The sequence below is a fragment of the Vanellus vanellus genome (genome assembly GCF_965231255.1).
Source record: "Vanellus vanellus genome assembly, contig: HAP1_SCAFFOLD_44, whole genome shotgun sequence".
Taxonomy (NCBI): domain Eukaryota; kingdom Metazoa; phylum Chordata; class Aves; order Charadriiformes; family Charadriidae; genus Vanellus; species Vanellus vanellus.
The window spans coordinates 1,624,340-1,640,210 of NW_028127957.1; the positions used below are offsets into that span (position 1 = coordinate 1,624,340).

At 54.9% G+C, this 15,871-nt stretch overlaps 1 protein-coding gene across 1 annotated transcript in view; it reads left to right on the plus strand.

Annotated features, from left to right (window-relative positions):
- Positions 1–3,219: 3,219 nt before the first annotated feature.
- The window catches only part of LOC309684814 (E3 ubiquitin-protein ligase TRIM36-like), a gene marked incomplete at both ends in the record, with an annotated part of 46,907 nt that continues 34,255 nt past the window's right edge, over positions 3,220–15,871 (plus strand). Inside the window, one exon of the mRNA XM_082500673.1 lies at positions 3,220–3,249. Coding sequence (XP_082356799.1) covers positions 3,220–3,249 — 30 coding nt within the window. The remainder of the gene's footprint in view (positions 3,250–15,871) is intronic.

The following is a 15,871-nucleotide window of genomic DNA, read 5'->3' on the forward strand; positions in this document are numbered from 1 at the left end:
TTCCCTCACCGCCATCGCCTCTCACAGCCCCGGCCCTCCCCGCCGCGCCTCATGGCGGCTGTGTGCGGTGTCACCTGAGCGGGGGGCGGCGGCTGTGGCAGGAAAAGGCGAGAGGGGAAGGGAAGGGCGGCGCCATTTTGAATGGGAGGAGAGGGGAAAGGGGGGGGCGAGAGATGGGGGGGGGGGGGTGGGAGCGAGGGTGTGAGGGGAGTAGGTGTTGTGTGAGGGGGGAGTGAGGGGGGAATGGGTTTTCGGGAGAGGGAGGTTTGCAGGGCTGTGAGGTGCCTGTGAGAGAGGAGGCCCCGAAGGGAGGTGAGTGGAAAGGGCTGTGTGTGAAAAGAAAAGCTTTAAGGACAGGCCGGGCTGGGGAAAGGTGGTGGGCCCTGAGGGAGGGCTTGGGGACCGGGGCTAGAAGCGTGGGTTTGGGGGCAAAACTCTGGGAAAGAAACTGCAGGACAGGGCCAATCTGAGTATACAGTTTAGAGAAACTTCTAGGAAAAGGTGACCAAAGGTGCCTCTTGTCTTTTTGTGGGCTGGTTTTGTCTAAGTTATTCATGCGAGTGGACTTTTGCCACACGGGATGGGAACTTTCGCTTCCCGGGATAGCTGATGCCCCTGGATAACCACTGCCCGCGAAGCACTGCGAAACCCCGTGATCAAAAATGAGAACAAAGGCCGGGTTTTGCCTCTCGGAAGGATCTCTAAGCCCCATCTCCAAGCTATTTTCAGTACCTTTCTGGTTGTTTTCTTCCCCCCCATCCCCGTGATATCCGTCGGGGGGGCTGGCGGAGCTCTGCAGGCGGATGTCCGGCTCATTTTGGGGAGGGCTGGGATGGTTTCGGGGGGTCCCGGCTCTTTTTGGGGAGGGCTGGGATGGTTTCGGCCTCGCATTGCCCGACGCGGAGAGAAGCTGTGGTGCGGGGCTCGTTCTCCTCGGCGCGGCCCCGCCCCCTCGCTCGCGTTTGCCGCGGCGACGCAGGGGGGCGTGGCCCGGGTTTTCGCCTCGGCACATGCGCGGGTGGGCGGACGTGAGGGGGAGCACTTCCGGTGTACGGCGTCGGGCGGGAGCTGCGACGGTCGGTACCGGGGGAGACGGGGGGACCGGAGCCGAGGAGGGTGGGAGCGGGCGGGCGGGCGGGGAGGCGGCGGCGGCGGCGCGGAGGTGTGCAGGGCCAGTTCGGGGGGTTTGTGGGGTGGCGGGACCGGGCTGGGGGGCTCGGGGGGCGGTCTGGGCCTGTTTGGGGGGGGCGGAGCGGTCCCCGGGGGAAACAGAGCCGATTCAGGCCACCCCCCCCGTCCCCCGCTGCCGCCTCCTCCCCCCCCGCTCGCTCCCCGCAGGTGGCGGCAGCCCCGGCCGCAGCGCAGGGTGCCCGGGGTCGGCCTGGCCGGGCACTTGGCTCCGCTCTGGGCTCCGCTCTCAGCCCCCCCGCTTCCTCCGACAGGTCAGCCCGGCCGTGCCCCCTTCTCCCGCCTCCAGCCCACGGCCGAGTCCCCCCAGGTACCCCCGAGATGGGTCGGGGTTTGTCAGCGCTGGGCCCCCTGAAGCGGGGGTGGGTAGTGGGCACGGGCATTGCTGGGAGCCCGTGGGCAGCCCTGGGACCCCCTTAAAGCCCACGAAGACCCCCGGGGCCCCCTTGTCTCCCCCAGAGCCGACGGGGAGCCGTAGCTGTGGAGTCAGCTTAAGGAGTCTGCCCTAAGGACTGCTGCTTTTTGGAGCGTTGGGGGAGGGGGAGGGTTGGCGGTGTGGGGAGTGGAGGTGTGTGGGAGGAGTCCCGTGTCTTGAGGGAGGTTTGGGGATGTTGAGCAGATTTGGGGGAGTGGGGGAGGGGTCCCCTCACTTGGAACCCCCTGGTTCTTCTAAACTGTGGGAGGCAGCGGGCGTAGGGGGAAGGCAGTAGAGTGGGTTGCTGTGTTTCAGTCCTTGGTTGAGAGTCAGCGACTCTGCTCCCTTGCTGCTCAGCAGACTATTAACTCCGTGGGGCTGTTTCTCCAGGCAGGCTACGACTACAGAAACGGACCGACTTCCTCAGAAGGGTTGTTAGCGGTGACGTCTCCTGTGAACTTACTGCCTGACATTGGATAGACCTGGCACCACGCAGCAGCTCAGAGCCCCACAGCGTACGCTGCCGCTCTCAGTTGGCTCCATCAAATCCTCCGACCTGAGAATACCAAAGGTACGGAGTTGAAACGGGCCCTTCCTCACCCGCTGAGTCAGATGAACCTTTTTGTGCCCAAGTTGGCTGGGGACTGCTCCTGCCTCGCCGCCTTCAGGCGGAGCATGGCTGTGAGCAGGGGAGCTCAACACACAGTGCTTGCTGATTGCACCTGCTCCCTCGGGGGAGCACCCGCAGCGGTGGGATGGGAGGAGGGAGGACAGCACGAGGGCTAGAGACAAACATTTTATTTCTTTAACGTTTCACATAGGGGGTACCCCAGAGGGGTTCCCGGCCCCACACCCCACAGCCGCTCAGTATTTGGGGCACTGTTGGTCTTCTGGGCCTGGCGCTGTCACCACTTGCAGGGCTGGCAGAAGCAGACACGGCTAGTGGCATCTCCACCAGCCCTTCAGGTAGCCCCACAGCCAGGCGCAGCCCTGCCGTGGGCACCTTCCTGCCCTGCACAGCCCTGGGTCTGCCTGGCCACACTCCCTGCCCGTGGTCTTGCAGGACTCCTCCGTCTTTGCCTTCAAGGCCTGGTAAGCGCAGGTGATCTCCCGCACCGGCTCCACCTTGTCCATGTCCATGGCTGGGGGCTTTCCGGGGGACAGGTGCTCATCCATGGGCCTCTGTGTCCTGTCCATCCCCTGCCGGGGAACCCACTCTTTCTCGGTCCCTGCTGGCAGCTCCTGTGGAGACTCCTGGCTGAGGACCAGCCCCAGTTTCCCCACTGCCCCACCAGCAGCCATGGGAGAGCGGGGTTGTCCTGAGTGTGTGAGCACCACTGGCTCTGTTGCTGCACTGGGCCAGGGCTCCAGGAAGTGGTAGAGGGAGCTCTGGGAAGAGGAGCTGCTCCTCAACAGGCTGCTGCAGTCCTCTGAGTTGGCCAGCGAGCACAGGCTGCAGGGGCTCTTGCGGTGGCCCTCGGGGGGCCCAGGAGCCCGGGGGGTGCCTGGACCAGAAGGAGCTGTCCCCACTGATAGGACCTATAGGCGGCAGAGGAGGGCAGGGGGACCTGGGGGCTTGGGAGGGACAGGGGGTAGAGAGAGGCATCTCTGCTCAGATGGTATATGGTTGGCAGGGAGCCCTGTGGGTCCCGTGGGGCCCGGTGCTGCCTCCTCGGTTGCCCTGCAGAGGAGGAGAGAGAAGAGAGCCCGCTGCACCCCGTCTCCTCTGCTGGAGCCCGCGGGCAGCACCCCCTCCTCAGCAGGCGGGCAGGGCTGCCCAGCGCAGGCAGGGCACGGGCTGAGGGTCTGGGGCAGGATCTGGGGGTCTCCCCCACACTCCCTGCTTCTCCTGCATCGACTTGAGCTCCTATCCTTCATCTGCTAGTCAAGAAGCTGCTGAGGGAGGGGACGGAGTGAGCGGCCGGCAGCCCCCGGCACAGCCCCGGCTCAGGGCTGCCGTGGGGTGTGGGCTGTTTGCATGGTGCTCGGTGCCAGGGACACTCACCGCTCTGCTCCTCTGGGTGGGCTCTCGCGTCCGTCGTCCCTTGCTTTGGCTTCTTCCAGTCCCTCTGCAGGACCCCGGGAGCTGGGTGAGATGGGAGCAGCTCCCAGCCCCCGGCCGCAGCACACCACCCCACGCTGTGGCACAGTGCGGTGCAGCAGTCGCCTACCTGGAGCCGCTTGGTCCGTAGCACAGAAGAGACCGCGCTGAGCCCCATCAAAAGCATCACGCGCGGAGCCAGGTGAGCTGTGGGGGGGATGTTGGAGTCCCTCATGGCACCAGCTGCGGTGCATCCGCACAACCCTGGGGTGCCCCCCATGGGAAATGTTAAAGAAATAAAATGTTGGTCTCTATCCCTGGTGCTGTGGTTCCTCCTCCCATCCTGCGGCTGGGGCTGTGCCCCCCTCAGTGCCCGACCCAGTGGGACAGGCTGGCACTGCTGGCACCCACCAACCTGGGGGGTGGGGGTGTCGGGGTAGCTGTGTGGGCTGGAGAAAGGGAGGAAGCACCTCTTGAAACCAGCTGGGCCCTCTCCAGCCACAAAACCCTCCCCAGAGGCACCAGAGGGGACCCCCAGATCCTTGAAGGGCTGCCCCAGACTCCCTCTGGCCTGCAAGAGTCCCCCCCAGGACCCCATAAGGGCCGCCCAGGACCCCTAACGGACACCCCAGTGGCGTCCCAAATCTGGGTTCTTTACCTGCTGGGCAAGTCAGTAACACACTGTGTGGGAGCAGCCAGCCAAGCCGGTTTCAGAGCACAAGAGGTGAGAGGCAGGGAGCTGCCATCCCACTCAGCTCCATCTCCGCCGTGCCTTGGCTGTGCAGAGAGAACTTGGGGGGAGCTGCAGAACAGCTCAGCCCGGGCTTATCTCAAGATGGCACAGAACAACCAAAACCAAATGGCCCTTAACAAACAAAATGCCCCGAGTCCCATCCCACCACTCCTCCTGTGACGTTGAGTGCCGGACATCACAAATTGGCAACAGAGACTTCGCTATCGCCCCACCAGAGGGAAATATCCCAGACAGTGTAATCCACTCAGGCATAATCCTGCACCCTCACCGAGTCAGGAAATATAAACCGCAGGGTCTGGGGAGACAAATGGGGAATCCTCCAAGGATACAGCTGGCCCCTAGGAGATCCGTTCCCCCCCCATCCAGGACGCTCTACAGGGTAACTTCCCCGGGATGGAGCGACCTCACCTGAGAGAGAGAGGGTAAGTGACTAAGAAACATCCGTACGGTATAGGGCATGCGATTGAGTTTGTGACTGGTGCACTCTTCTAAGGCATTAATATCTAGCGCCCTTGTGGTTTGTGTTGCTACTTGTCGGGGGCATTTGTAGCTCGCAATAGCGGATCCCGCTAATTTCTTTTAAATTGCAATAGTGTAATCGCCATCGCACACACAGAACTTGCAATAGTGACGTATTGGACCCGTGAGCGAAGTCCAAAGAAATTGTTAATTTGAACCTCTCAGTGAAGCCCTTTTTCCCGTTTCGTCACACTCCCCGAGCCACTGGGTAAAGCGACACCTGGCAAAAAAACCACCACCACCACCCCAAAAAAAACCCCACAGCACATCCCCCACTCCCCACCCACCCCTTCTCCCCCCATCACAGCCATGGGGCAAACTCCCACCACCACCACCCCCAATCTCAGCCCGGCCGTGACCCGCCCGAGACACTGGAATGAAAGCAGCAGAGAGCGAGCTCAGGCTCTTGTGAGCTGGAGAGATTTCTCTTTGTTTGTTGATGTTGTCGTTGGGTGGGATTTGGTTGGTTGTTTTTCACAGAACACTTTGCAGTAGAGGACAAAAACGTGGTGTCGCAGCCCCCGGGGCCGGCGCTGGCACCGCCACCTCCCCCCACCTCCCCCCCCCTCCCCCCTCCCCCGGCTCCTGTCCCTCCTCCTGCCCGGGGGATGTTCCCACTTTCCTTCCTTGGTTTGTTTGTTTGTTTTTTTTCCTTTCTACCTTTCTTTTTTAATATGTGGGTTTATTTTTTCTTTTGCCCTTTTTCTTCTTTCTCCCTTTTCTTTTTCGCTCCCCCCTCCTTTTTTCTCTTTTTCCCCTTTTTTTTCCGATTTTTTTTTCCTTTTCCCCCATTTTTCTCTGTTTCCCCTTTCCCCCCCATTTTTATTTTTCTCTTTTTTCACTTCTTCCCCCTTTTTTCTCTTTTTCCCCTTTTTTCTTTTTCCCTTTTTGTTTTTTGCTTTTTCCCACTTTTTTCTGTTTCCCGTGCCCCCCGTTTTACTTTTTCTCTTTTTTTACTTTTTTCCTGTTTTTCCCCTTTGTTCTTTTTCCCTTTATTTTCTTTCCCCACCTTTTTCTCTGTTTCTCCCTTTTCCCCCGTTTTAATTTTTCTCTTTTTTTACTTTTTTCCCCTTTTTTTATCTTTTTCCTCTTTTTTCTTTTCCCACTTCCCCCCCCCCCCCCCCCTTTTTTTTTTTTCTCTTTTTAAACAAGCTCTCTCCCGAAGGAGCGGCCCCTGGCTCTCCGCTAGCAGAAGAGCCTACGGAAGAGCTCTGGCACTGACACGGGCGGGAACATCCACTCACACATCGCAACACAGCAGTTAGTTTGGCAACACCCCCACACCCTGTCACAAGTGAGACCTGCACAGACAAAAGGCTCCTGAGTGAGGGCACTGGGGCAGCCCCACCTTAGAAGCAGCAGAGGAGCAGAGCCGTCCGGAGCCATCAAGAGCACAGGAAGGGCTATTCAGGGCCTCATTGTCTGCGCCGAGTGACCGTCTGCTGAGAACCGCTCTGGCGGCTCAGAGCTCAGCCCCAGCAGCAGTCTGGAGCCAACGGGGAAAAGTACACTGGGAGGAAGACTGGCAGCCTTCCTCCACAACGCCCCGGAGAGAATGACCAGAGTGCTGCCTATCCCCATCGCTTTTCCAACTCGGTTCCTTTTTTATTAGAAAATTAATTAAAAAAAGATCTCCAACTCTCAGGTTTACAAGGCACACAAAATTTCTAAAAGGGAGACACAAGCGCGAGGTGCTGAGGTACCCAAACCTGCCCACGTTAGTCCAACTAAAGGGATAGCGTCGGGAGGCGAGGGAGGAGGAAGGGGGAGGCTGTGGGATGGAGAGAGCCCTCCCCGTACCCCTCGGCTGTGCATCCTCGCAGCGCCGTGGGGAATGGGGGGCTGTGTGTTTGGGGGGGTCTTTGGTTTGCTCCCCTGACCTGCTGGGGGTGGGGGAGGAGGATTTGGGAGGGGGGGATGTCCGGCGGCGGGGTTACATTCATCGGGCGGTGCTGGGCGGCACGGCGGGAGCCTCCCTTGCTGTGCTGCGAGGCCGGGGCTCCCGGAGCGTGTTTCTGCTCCTGCTGCTTCACCTGCTGGAGCATTTCCCTCATCTTGTGCTGTGCAGTCTTGGGGAGGAGAGGGGAAAAGCAAGAGGTGGGTGTCAGGGCACCGCTTCTCCCCCCACCACCCACCCCCGAGCCCCCACCGAGCATCTCGACACTCCCAACAAGCTGTAATTAATTTCAGGTTTGTTATGGGTTAGTCCCACAAATTGATGCAAGGAGACGGAGCCAATTAAGACTGAAGTATTTATTAGCAAGCGGCAGCAAGCAAAACAGCGCTGGGCGGCCCGGGAGTCTCACTCCGCCGACGGCTCGCACCCGTTTCCCGAAAGTCCCTGGTTTTATACTCTTCTTTTTCCGGTAGAGGGGTACTCTGCATCTGCACGACACGACTTGTTGCTAGGGGGTCGTTTTCTGCTTTCCTTTTCCTCCTGGTTGTTGCAGGGATGACAGATTCATGTCTTCCTCACATCATGTACTCTTCGTCTTCATGAGCCCCCCTCCCCTCCTCCAAGTCTTTTTCACATCCTACTTTGTTTGCATAACCTGACCTTTGCAGTTTTAGCCTTGCTCGCTCACAGGATGCGGGCTATCTTGCAACAGCAGGTTCAGCAATTGCCTTTTTGTAAAACAATGTAACAATGCGAGTTTCTAGGTTTGGTGAACAAACAGCGCTGAGCTTATCACACTGCAGATGGCCTTTGTGCTTCATAGTTCCTTTTATCCAGGGCACTCATCAGAGGTGGCACTACAGGGCATAGGGGAGAAACTGGGCTGGACTCCCAGTTCAGGGTGACTGGGGAAGGTGGAAGAGCACCTAGGTCTTGGGCATGAAGACTTCAGACGCTGACTTGCTTTTACAGTGCTTTTCCATGAACTATTTAGACAAACGCTATGCATAACTCAATACATAATCGGAGGAATAATTTCCTGCTCTTTCCTCTCTGTGTTAACATAGGAGACGCTTACTAGCTTGGGTGCAGTGCTGATTGCATTTTCAGTGTTGAAGAGCATAACAAAGCTCGTTAGTCTTGTCAGTCAAACAGATGACTAGTTTGCTCTGATCTCTTGAACAACCCTAAGTACGTTTCTGTACACAGCCACAGTGCTGTGGGATCCGTCTAAAATGTCTTTTGTTCCCTCCTAGTGCAACAGTGAAAGAGCTAAAGAAGAAGCATCTCAGAGTTTTGAGAAATTATCTCATGTCCTGGAAGAGAAGAAATCCGCAGCTCTTAGGGCAATTGAAGCTTCTAAGAATTTAAGGCTGGAAAAATTGCAAACACAAGCAGAAGAATCTCAAGGGCTCCTGGAAAATAATGGCCTTGTAGGACTTGCTCAAGAACTGCTTAAAGAAACCGATCCATCTTGTTTTGTTCAAACAGCAAAACAACTTCACGTCAGGTATCTTATTAATTATCTTCCGTTCGAGGTACAGGTACTGTTCCAGGGATGTCTGGTCAGTCATATTCTTTGGACACCTGCTAGGAAAGTACTGAATGCAAGTACTTTGTGTTGCAGAGCCTCAGAGGCGGTCCCGGTACCATTCAGTAGAAATTCCTATATTACAGTGTGCGTTAAAAAACAGCCCAGAGGAGGGGCTCTGTCCTGCGCCAACGCCTAGCCTTCTTCAGTAGGACTGCAGTGGAAGGGTAACCCATTCAGCTCACTGATACAGTCCTTTGCTCAGAGATTGCATCGGGTATTTGCAAGTTAATCTAACAGGTCTCTTCTGGCTTTAAACTCTTTGATCTGAATAGTTGTGCTCCATTAGCGCTTCACACCTATTTTGTTCTTTGAATGTAATGCCCCAAATTGTTAAAATGCTCTGCCAACCAAAAGATTCCCTGTTAGTTATCTTTACACTGATGTACAAAAGGCCTTTAAATTTTGCATTTTAATTCTGTCTAGAGAGACAAGTTTCTGGGACACATGAGTAAGTACCTGAAAAGAGAACTTTTTTTAAAGCAAAACCTAGCGGTTTTGCTCTAAGGAATGCACCCATGTGAATTCCTTTTTCCCTCTTCTGCCATCCCTCTGCTTCTGTGCTTTCAGAATCCAAAAAGCTACTGAATCCTGAAGAGCTTCAAGCCAGCAGCTGAAACTACTTTCGAGGACTTTGTGATGGACATAGCCAAGCAAGAAGAGATCCTTGGTGACTTGTCCTTCCATTCCAATGGTAAATTATGAGAGCATCACGTCTTTCTTGAGTTACAGCTTTAAGGGCTTCTCTGGAAAGAGGCAAAACTTGTGCAGGGCTGCAGTTGCAGAACTCAATCTTGTGACTTGCATTGTCCCTTCTGCCTCTGTGATTCACAAGGCGTTACCTGGCAGCAATGCTAGCTTCAGCTTTGATAAAGAAGCTAAGATGCCATGGCATTCAGAACCAGTTTACATTGGCTTCCAAAATATTGTAGTTAAGTAATACTAGGTCTTCCTAGCAGCTTTTTGTCGTGATTGCATGACAGAAAAGAATAGGTTTTTATATGGTTTTTTAGTTGCCAGCAAAAATAAATAATACAACTTTCAAAGTAAAACCAGAAAGGATTTAAGTGCATGAACAGACCCATCCTCATCTGCACTCTTTGACTGAGTCAGATCTCCCCCCCCCACTGTCCCCCCAGTGCTGTAGCCACTCAACAAAGGGCTTCTGTGTTTAATTCTAAAACAACATGTATCTACATTTGAGGTTTTTTTCTCCTGAATCTCTGTCATTCCAGGTCTAGAAATACCAGAAATCAATGAAGAGAGAGCAAAATGTACAACAAAGCTCTGATCAGTTGGGAATGCCCTGGGAAGACAGACTCAGCTGATATCTATGTTCTTGAGTATCATAAGCTTCATAGAGAAGAGGAGAGTACAACGTGGCAGGAGATCGAAGTTTGCAGCAAGAGCAAAGTAATATCTGATCTCGATGACGACAGCAGCTATGCCTTCAGAGTTCGAGGATATAAAGGATCCATCTCTAGCCCTTGGAGCCGAGAAGTTATCTTGCGTACGCCTCCAGCCCCAGGTATTGGGTTTTCTTATGTCCACGAGCTGCTGGTGGTGGTAAGAGCTGTAGGTGGTTTCCAGTAGCTCCCAGACTTCTACTACACAGTTACCGGTTGTATAAATGTTTAAAAGCACTGCTAACAAACAGGTTAAGTAGGCAGCATACTGAGACTGTGTTAGCTTGCGTAATGTTCCTGGTAGCCTTTAAAAGCGAGGAATTCTAGTGCCAGCATGACTTAAAATATAGTTTATAAGCACAGAAATACTTAACTAAGAGAAAATTTTTTGGGATGCTGTTTTTCAGTTCTCAGTTTTCTTTTTGATGACAAATGCGGGTACAACAGTGAACATCTCCTGCTGAACCCAGGAAGAACCTCTGTGGAAAGTAGGGCTGGATTTCCTCTACTGCTGGGGTCTGAGCGCATGCAGGCCGGATGCTACACAATCCTGGATTACATCATTGACGACACTGGGATTGCCAAAGGGAAGCACTTCTGGGCTTTTCACGTGGAAGCCTATTCCTACCTGGTGAAAGTGGGAGTTGTTTCTAGCAACAAGATACAGAAGTTGTTCCATAATACCCATGATGTGACCAGCCCAAGGTAAATTGCAGACTCTTGCTTAATACATGTTTTGTATAAGGAGATGGCTTTTTAAAAAATAAATTAAGAGCGAGCCTGGTCTCAATTAGTATACAAGATGAACCTAAGCAGTGGGAAGTGGCTTGAAGGATATAGTGTAAGCAGGTTGTCCTGTTCATCCTCTACTATTAGTAGGAAGATGTTCTAATTGTCCAGAGTCCTATTTTCTTTCTTTCTGGGAAAGAAATCGGGTTTCTACAGATATCAAGATATGTCAGTTAAAGCAAGAAGGTTAAAAAAGAGAAAAAAAAAGCATCATTTGCAAGATTGAAGCAATGCTTAGTTGTCAATAGTAAGATTCTGCCTTAATTCCCTTAGCATACTAGGTTTGGCAGCCACTCAGAGGTACAATGTTCACTGTGCATATCTGTGTGTCTTTGCTGTAGCTTGCGTCATGGTGGATTCCAAGTCACTGGCTCATCCCAGGCTATAGATTTGCATATGACACTGGAGTGCTACTGAGCACAAGCCAAAGTGCAGTGGATAAAGCAGCAAAAAGATTTCCAGCTCTCAATTACAGTTGTAGTAAGCCTGGATGTGTCTAGGAACTGCAGGCTGGGAGGCTATCTCCCAGGGGCTCTTAACTTTTTCATGAATCTAACAAAAGTGTTGGCCTTCTGCTGTATAACATACTGAAATTATAAAAACGCCAGTGTCTCAAGCTTCTGAAAGTCAGATGGAGACTTTTTGAAAAATGAGAAATTAGATCCTGATTTTCTCATTTCTCCCGGTCCCTGCCAGGAGGGAGTGAAGCTCAGCCCCGCTCCCTCCTTTTACAGGGAGGAAAACAAAATGGAAAAAAGAAAACCAAATTGTCCTATATTAGAAGTGTATAATTCCATTTTAAGGGTAGGGCAGCAATAGGGCTGGTACCACAGCCCCCCAGCCCCACAGCCACTGTGGGTCACGGGCGTAATAATGTACCTCTCCGGTAATTAAAGTTTCTTTTGGGAAGGAGGGAGAGATGGGGACTCTCCTGCGCCGGGACCTTTCCCCTGCAGGGAGGCAGAGCCGGAGCAGCGAGCACGGTCCTGCCCGGAGGGCAGCGTGGAGGGGACGCGCACGGGCATCCCGGAGGAACAGCAGCAAGGAAACCCCGGCACTGCACCTTTCCCTTCCTCCGAGCCTTTTTCTTTTCCTCTTTTTAAGGGCTCAACCAGTTTCTTCCCCCTCTGACCGTCACCATGGGGCACTGGCACCAGCAGCTTTGCAAAACCCCATCCTGTAAAAGCCGCCTGATTTTAGCCCTGTTTGGGGATGCTCCGCTTCCATTCTTACAGAGCAAACTGATAGATTTGTTTTTCTCCCCCCTCCCCATTTAGCAAGAAGCACCAACGTGCCGTTGTCGGTTTGGGTCGGTTTGCTGCAGAAAAAGGCTCCCGCAGGGGACGGGATAAGCCGATGGCAGGAGGGTCCCTGCACCCATCCCACCGCTGCTGGTGGAGGGCGGCAAGGGGACCTTTTCTTCGGGGTTGTCCTCTCCTCCCGGGCTCTGCAGCCCCACGCCGCAGCCCAACGACCCCCCCGAGATGGGAAGAGAGCATGAGAACCATCTCTGCTCAACAGCTCAAGAGGAAAAAACAAAATAAACCAAAGAGATAAAATAATACAATAGGATGAGATACAATAACGCAGCAGCACCCGCCCCACTCGTGGCACTACTTTTATTCTCGGCCACTGCAGTGATTGGGGGGTTTGACAGGATGGACCTTCCAAGGTCCCCTCCCACCCAAACCAGTCTTTGGGTCCATGACTGGAAGTGTCTGAGGTCAGGTTGGATGGGGCTGCAACCAACCCCGTCTACTGGATCCCAAACCACCCAGAAATCCAATCCAAACTGTTCTTTGGGTCCGGTTGGAGGTGTTCAAGGTCAGGTTGGATGGGGCTGGGACCAACCTGGTCTACTGGAAGGTGTCCCAGCCGATGATGGGGAGGTTGGACTGGATGGACCTTCCAAGGTCCCCTTCAACACAAACCGTTCTGTGGGTCTATGACTGGAAGTGTCCAACGTAAGGCTGGATGAGACTGGGACCAACCTTCTCTACTGGTTCCCAAACCTTCCAGCCCAAAAATCCAACTCAACCAACCCAAACCTTCTATGAGTCTGATTGGAGGGGTTCAAGGTCAGATTGGACAGGGCTGGGACCAACCTGGTCTGTTGGAACCCAAACCACCCAAAAATCCAACTCAACCAATGCAAACCGTTCTGTGGGTCTGAGTGGATGTATCCAAGGTCCGGTTGGATGGGGCGTTGAGTAACCTGCTCTACTGGAATATGCCCCTGCCGAAGACAGGGGAGGTTGGACGAGATGGACCTTCAAATGTCCCCTCCAAGCCAAACCAGTCTGTGTGTTCATGACTGGAAGGTCCGAGGTCAGGTTGGACGGGGCTTGGAGCATCCTGAGCTGCTTGAAGCTCTCCCTGCTAATGGCCACCCCACCAGAGGTTGGCGGTTGCCGTGTCACCACGGTCAGTCAATCAGCGATGAACCTGTCACCCTGATGTCACAAGAGGTGCGTGGCACACCCACTCAGGGGGTATAAAAGGGCCCACCGGGTGGTGGGTCCCACACTTTGGAGGAACGTCCATAAGATGACCTCTAACATGGCTGTCGCCACCAAGAACCGACCTGCCAGCGTGAGGCGGACCAAGATGGACTTCTGGGATGGGATGGAGCACACCTTCGCTATGTCCAGCGTCACCGCTGAAGGTACGGCCAACCGCAGCCACCTCTCCGGCAGCCAAGACTCAAGGGCTTGTCACCATTTCGGAGCCAGCCATGACACTTGGCGTGTGCCACCGCGTCGCGGCTCAAGGGGGAGATGTTTGGGGTGGACCTGAGAGCTGGTGGAGATGGGGCCTGACCTGGTGGTTCTTTGTTTTTTCAGAGCGAACGGCCGTCTGGGATGCAGTGGCTGGCTACATTCAAGACCAACTCCTGCTCCACAAGGTGGTGCAACACCCGCGTCCTCCTCATGCACCATGAGGGGTGGTGGGATCCCCCTGGGGCGTGGCCTGCTCTCACCCTTCAACTCCTCAGAAAACAGGAATCTCACCCCAAAAGTCCCCACTGACGGCCAAACGGGGCCTGTGCAATGTTGGTGTCACGTCTGGTAGGGCTGATCCAGGTCGCTGGAGACCCCCCCGGGATGGCCTCATCCTGGTTCTGCCCAAACTCCAGTGCTGTTTTTTTCTCCTGAGGAGGGGAAGGACTCAACATCTCCTCCCCAAAGTTCTCCCCACCGCCCAGCTCGTGCCTCCAAACGGTGGGAGAGGGCAGGATCCAGCCTCAAGCACCATCCCTGGACGGGGGAGGTCACCTCCAGATCTTCCCTCTAGCCAGTCCTCACCCTCCCACCCTTCTCGTCCACTTGCAGGGCGTCCGAATTCCCACCCTTGGCTCCTTCGGTACTGTCCTCGAACGCGTCCAGGTCGGAGATGAAACCGTGACTATCCAGAAGCCGGTGTTCCACCTGGCCAGGAACCTTGCTGTTGTCCACAACCTGATGGACAACAAGGACTACCTGCCCGGTAAGATGGCTGACTGCACGGTCATCTTCTCTGAAGCAACTCCAAAGTCCAATAATTGAGTGGGTTTGAGTTTTTTTGGGGCAATGCAATGATTGTGACACACAAGCTGTAGGACACGGGCCACCGGGTGAGCGTCTCCATCCTTCTCCTGTGGTTCTTCCAGGCAACAAGGAGCTGGAGCCCCTCAAGTACTCCAAGGTGGCCGTGGCAGCCGCCGTGTCCCGGCAGAAAGTGGTGGACTGCATCCAAGGCACCACGACCCTCCTCTCGCACTGCCTGGGGAAGGGGGAGAATGTGGCCCTCATCCTGAGGGAGGTGGGGGTGCTCCTCATCGAAGGCACGAAAGTGCGCGTGAAATTCTACCGCAGCTTCCTGGAGAGGCTGTCTGGGAAGGAGAACTTGGAGAAGGTTGTCTTCAAGGTAAGCATTTTGGTTTCTCTGTGGTGCGTGCGGTCCCACGGCAGTGTTCTGGCACTGCTTGTGTGGGGTCCCTCAGGACACATTCAGCCACTCGGTCCAGGTGAGAGTTACGGTCCTGCCAACACTTGCTGCCTCAAGCTCCTCCGACACTTGAGTGCCTCAGCCATGTGGGGGATGTCCCACCATTTTTGGCCTCTTCCAATGTGGGGTGCTTTAACCACGTTGAGGGATGTCCTGCCATCTTTGGCCTCCTCTAACACTGAGACCCTCAACCACATTGAGGATGTCCTGCTGTCTTTGGCATCCTCCAGTGTGCAGTGCTTCAACTACGTTGAGGATGTCCTGAATCTTTGTGTTCCTCCATTGCAGGTCCCCCATCTGCTGGACATGATTGTGTCCCCAGTGGTACCCGTGGCCTCACTGAGCTTCTCTGGCCGTGTCATCCTCTTTCCCAAGTGAGTACGTTGGCGGCTGTAGCCGCTCTTTGATGCCAACGCCCAAGGTAGCATCTCTTCCTTGTGCCGCTGCGGGTGTCCTGGGGACACCAGGCGGCGACTCTTGATGATGTCCCAAGGCCGCAGTCACTCCCATAAGGCAGCTCTGAGGGGAAAGACAGAGGAATTTGGGTGACATTTCTTCCCGTGGTGGCCTGGACTTCTTTGCTGGGCGACTCCATTTCCCAGGCCCGTCCTTGGGGATGGGATGTGGTAGACTTGGGAAGTCAATGGCCTTCATGGCAATGCCAAACTCTGCCTGCGGGCAAGTGGCCGCAGCAAGTGGCAAGTGCTGGTGGTGCCATGGGTCATATGGGTGTCTTCTCCTTCTTTCCAGGTTTGTGATGGAGTGTGTGCCCAAACACCCACCCAGGGCTCTCCTCAAGACCTCGAGACAAGTCCCTGGTGAGGATGTGCAGACGAGAAAAGACAGTTTGCCACCTCTCCAGCAAGGTGGGAAAGGTAAAGCAGCTCCCAGCTCTTCTCCATGGGACGGGCAGCCAACTTCTGCCATGTTGTGGGGAAATGGCCGACGCTGAGCGCCAAAAGGCTCCGACTTGTCCCAAAGCTTCAGACCAACTCCTGAGGGCCTTTTGTCCTAACGATTTGTTGGTGTCACCAAAAGAGAGCCCCGGGGTGGGATGTGCCCAAGGGTACAGTGGGAGGATGGTGGGCCAAGGCCTTCTCCTCCCCCTCTTCCCCTCAGAAATGACACCTGTCCCCTCCCCGGCACCACCCGGCTCCTCCTTCCTGACCATCATGATGATGATGAAGTCGGAAAACCACATTGGAAATGGTGCTGGTGTTGGGGAGGACACGATGGGGCTGCTAGAGGAGCAGAATGTCCAACCCTCAGACATTTTGGGAAGGG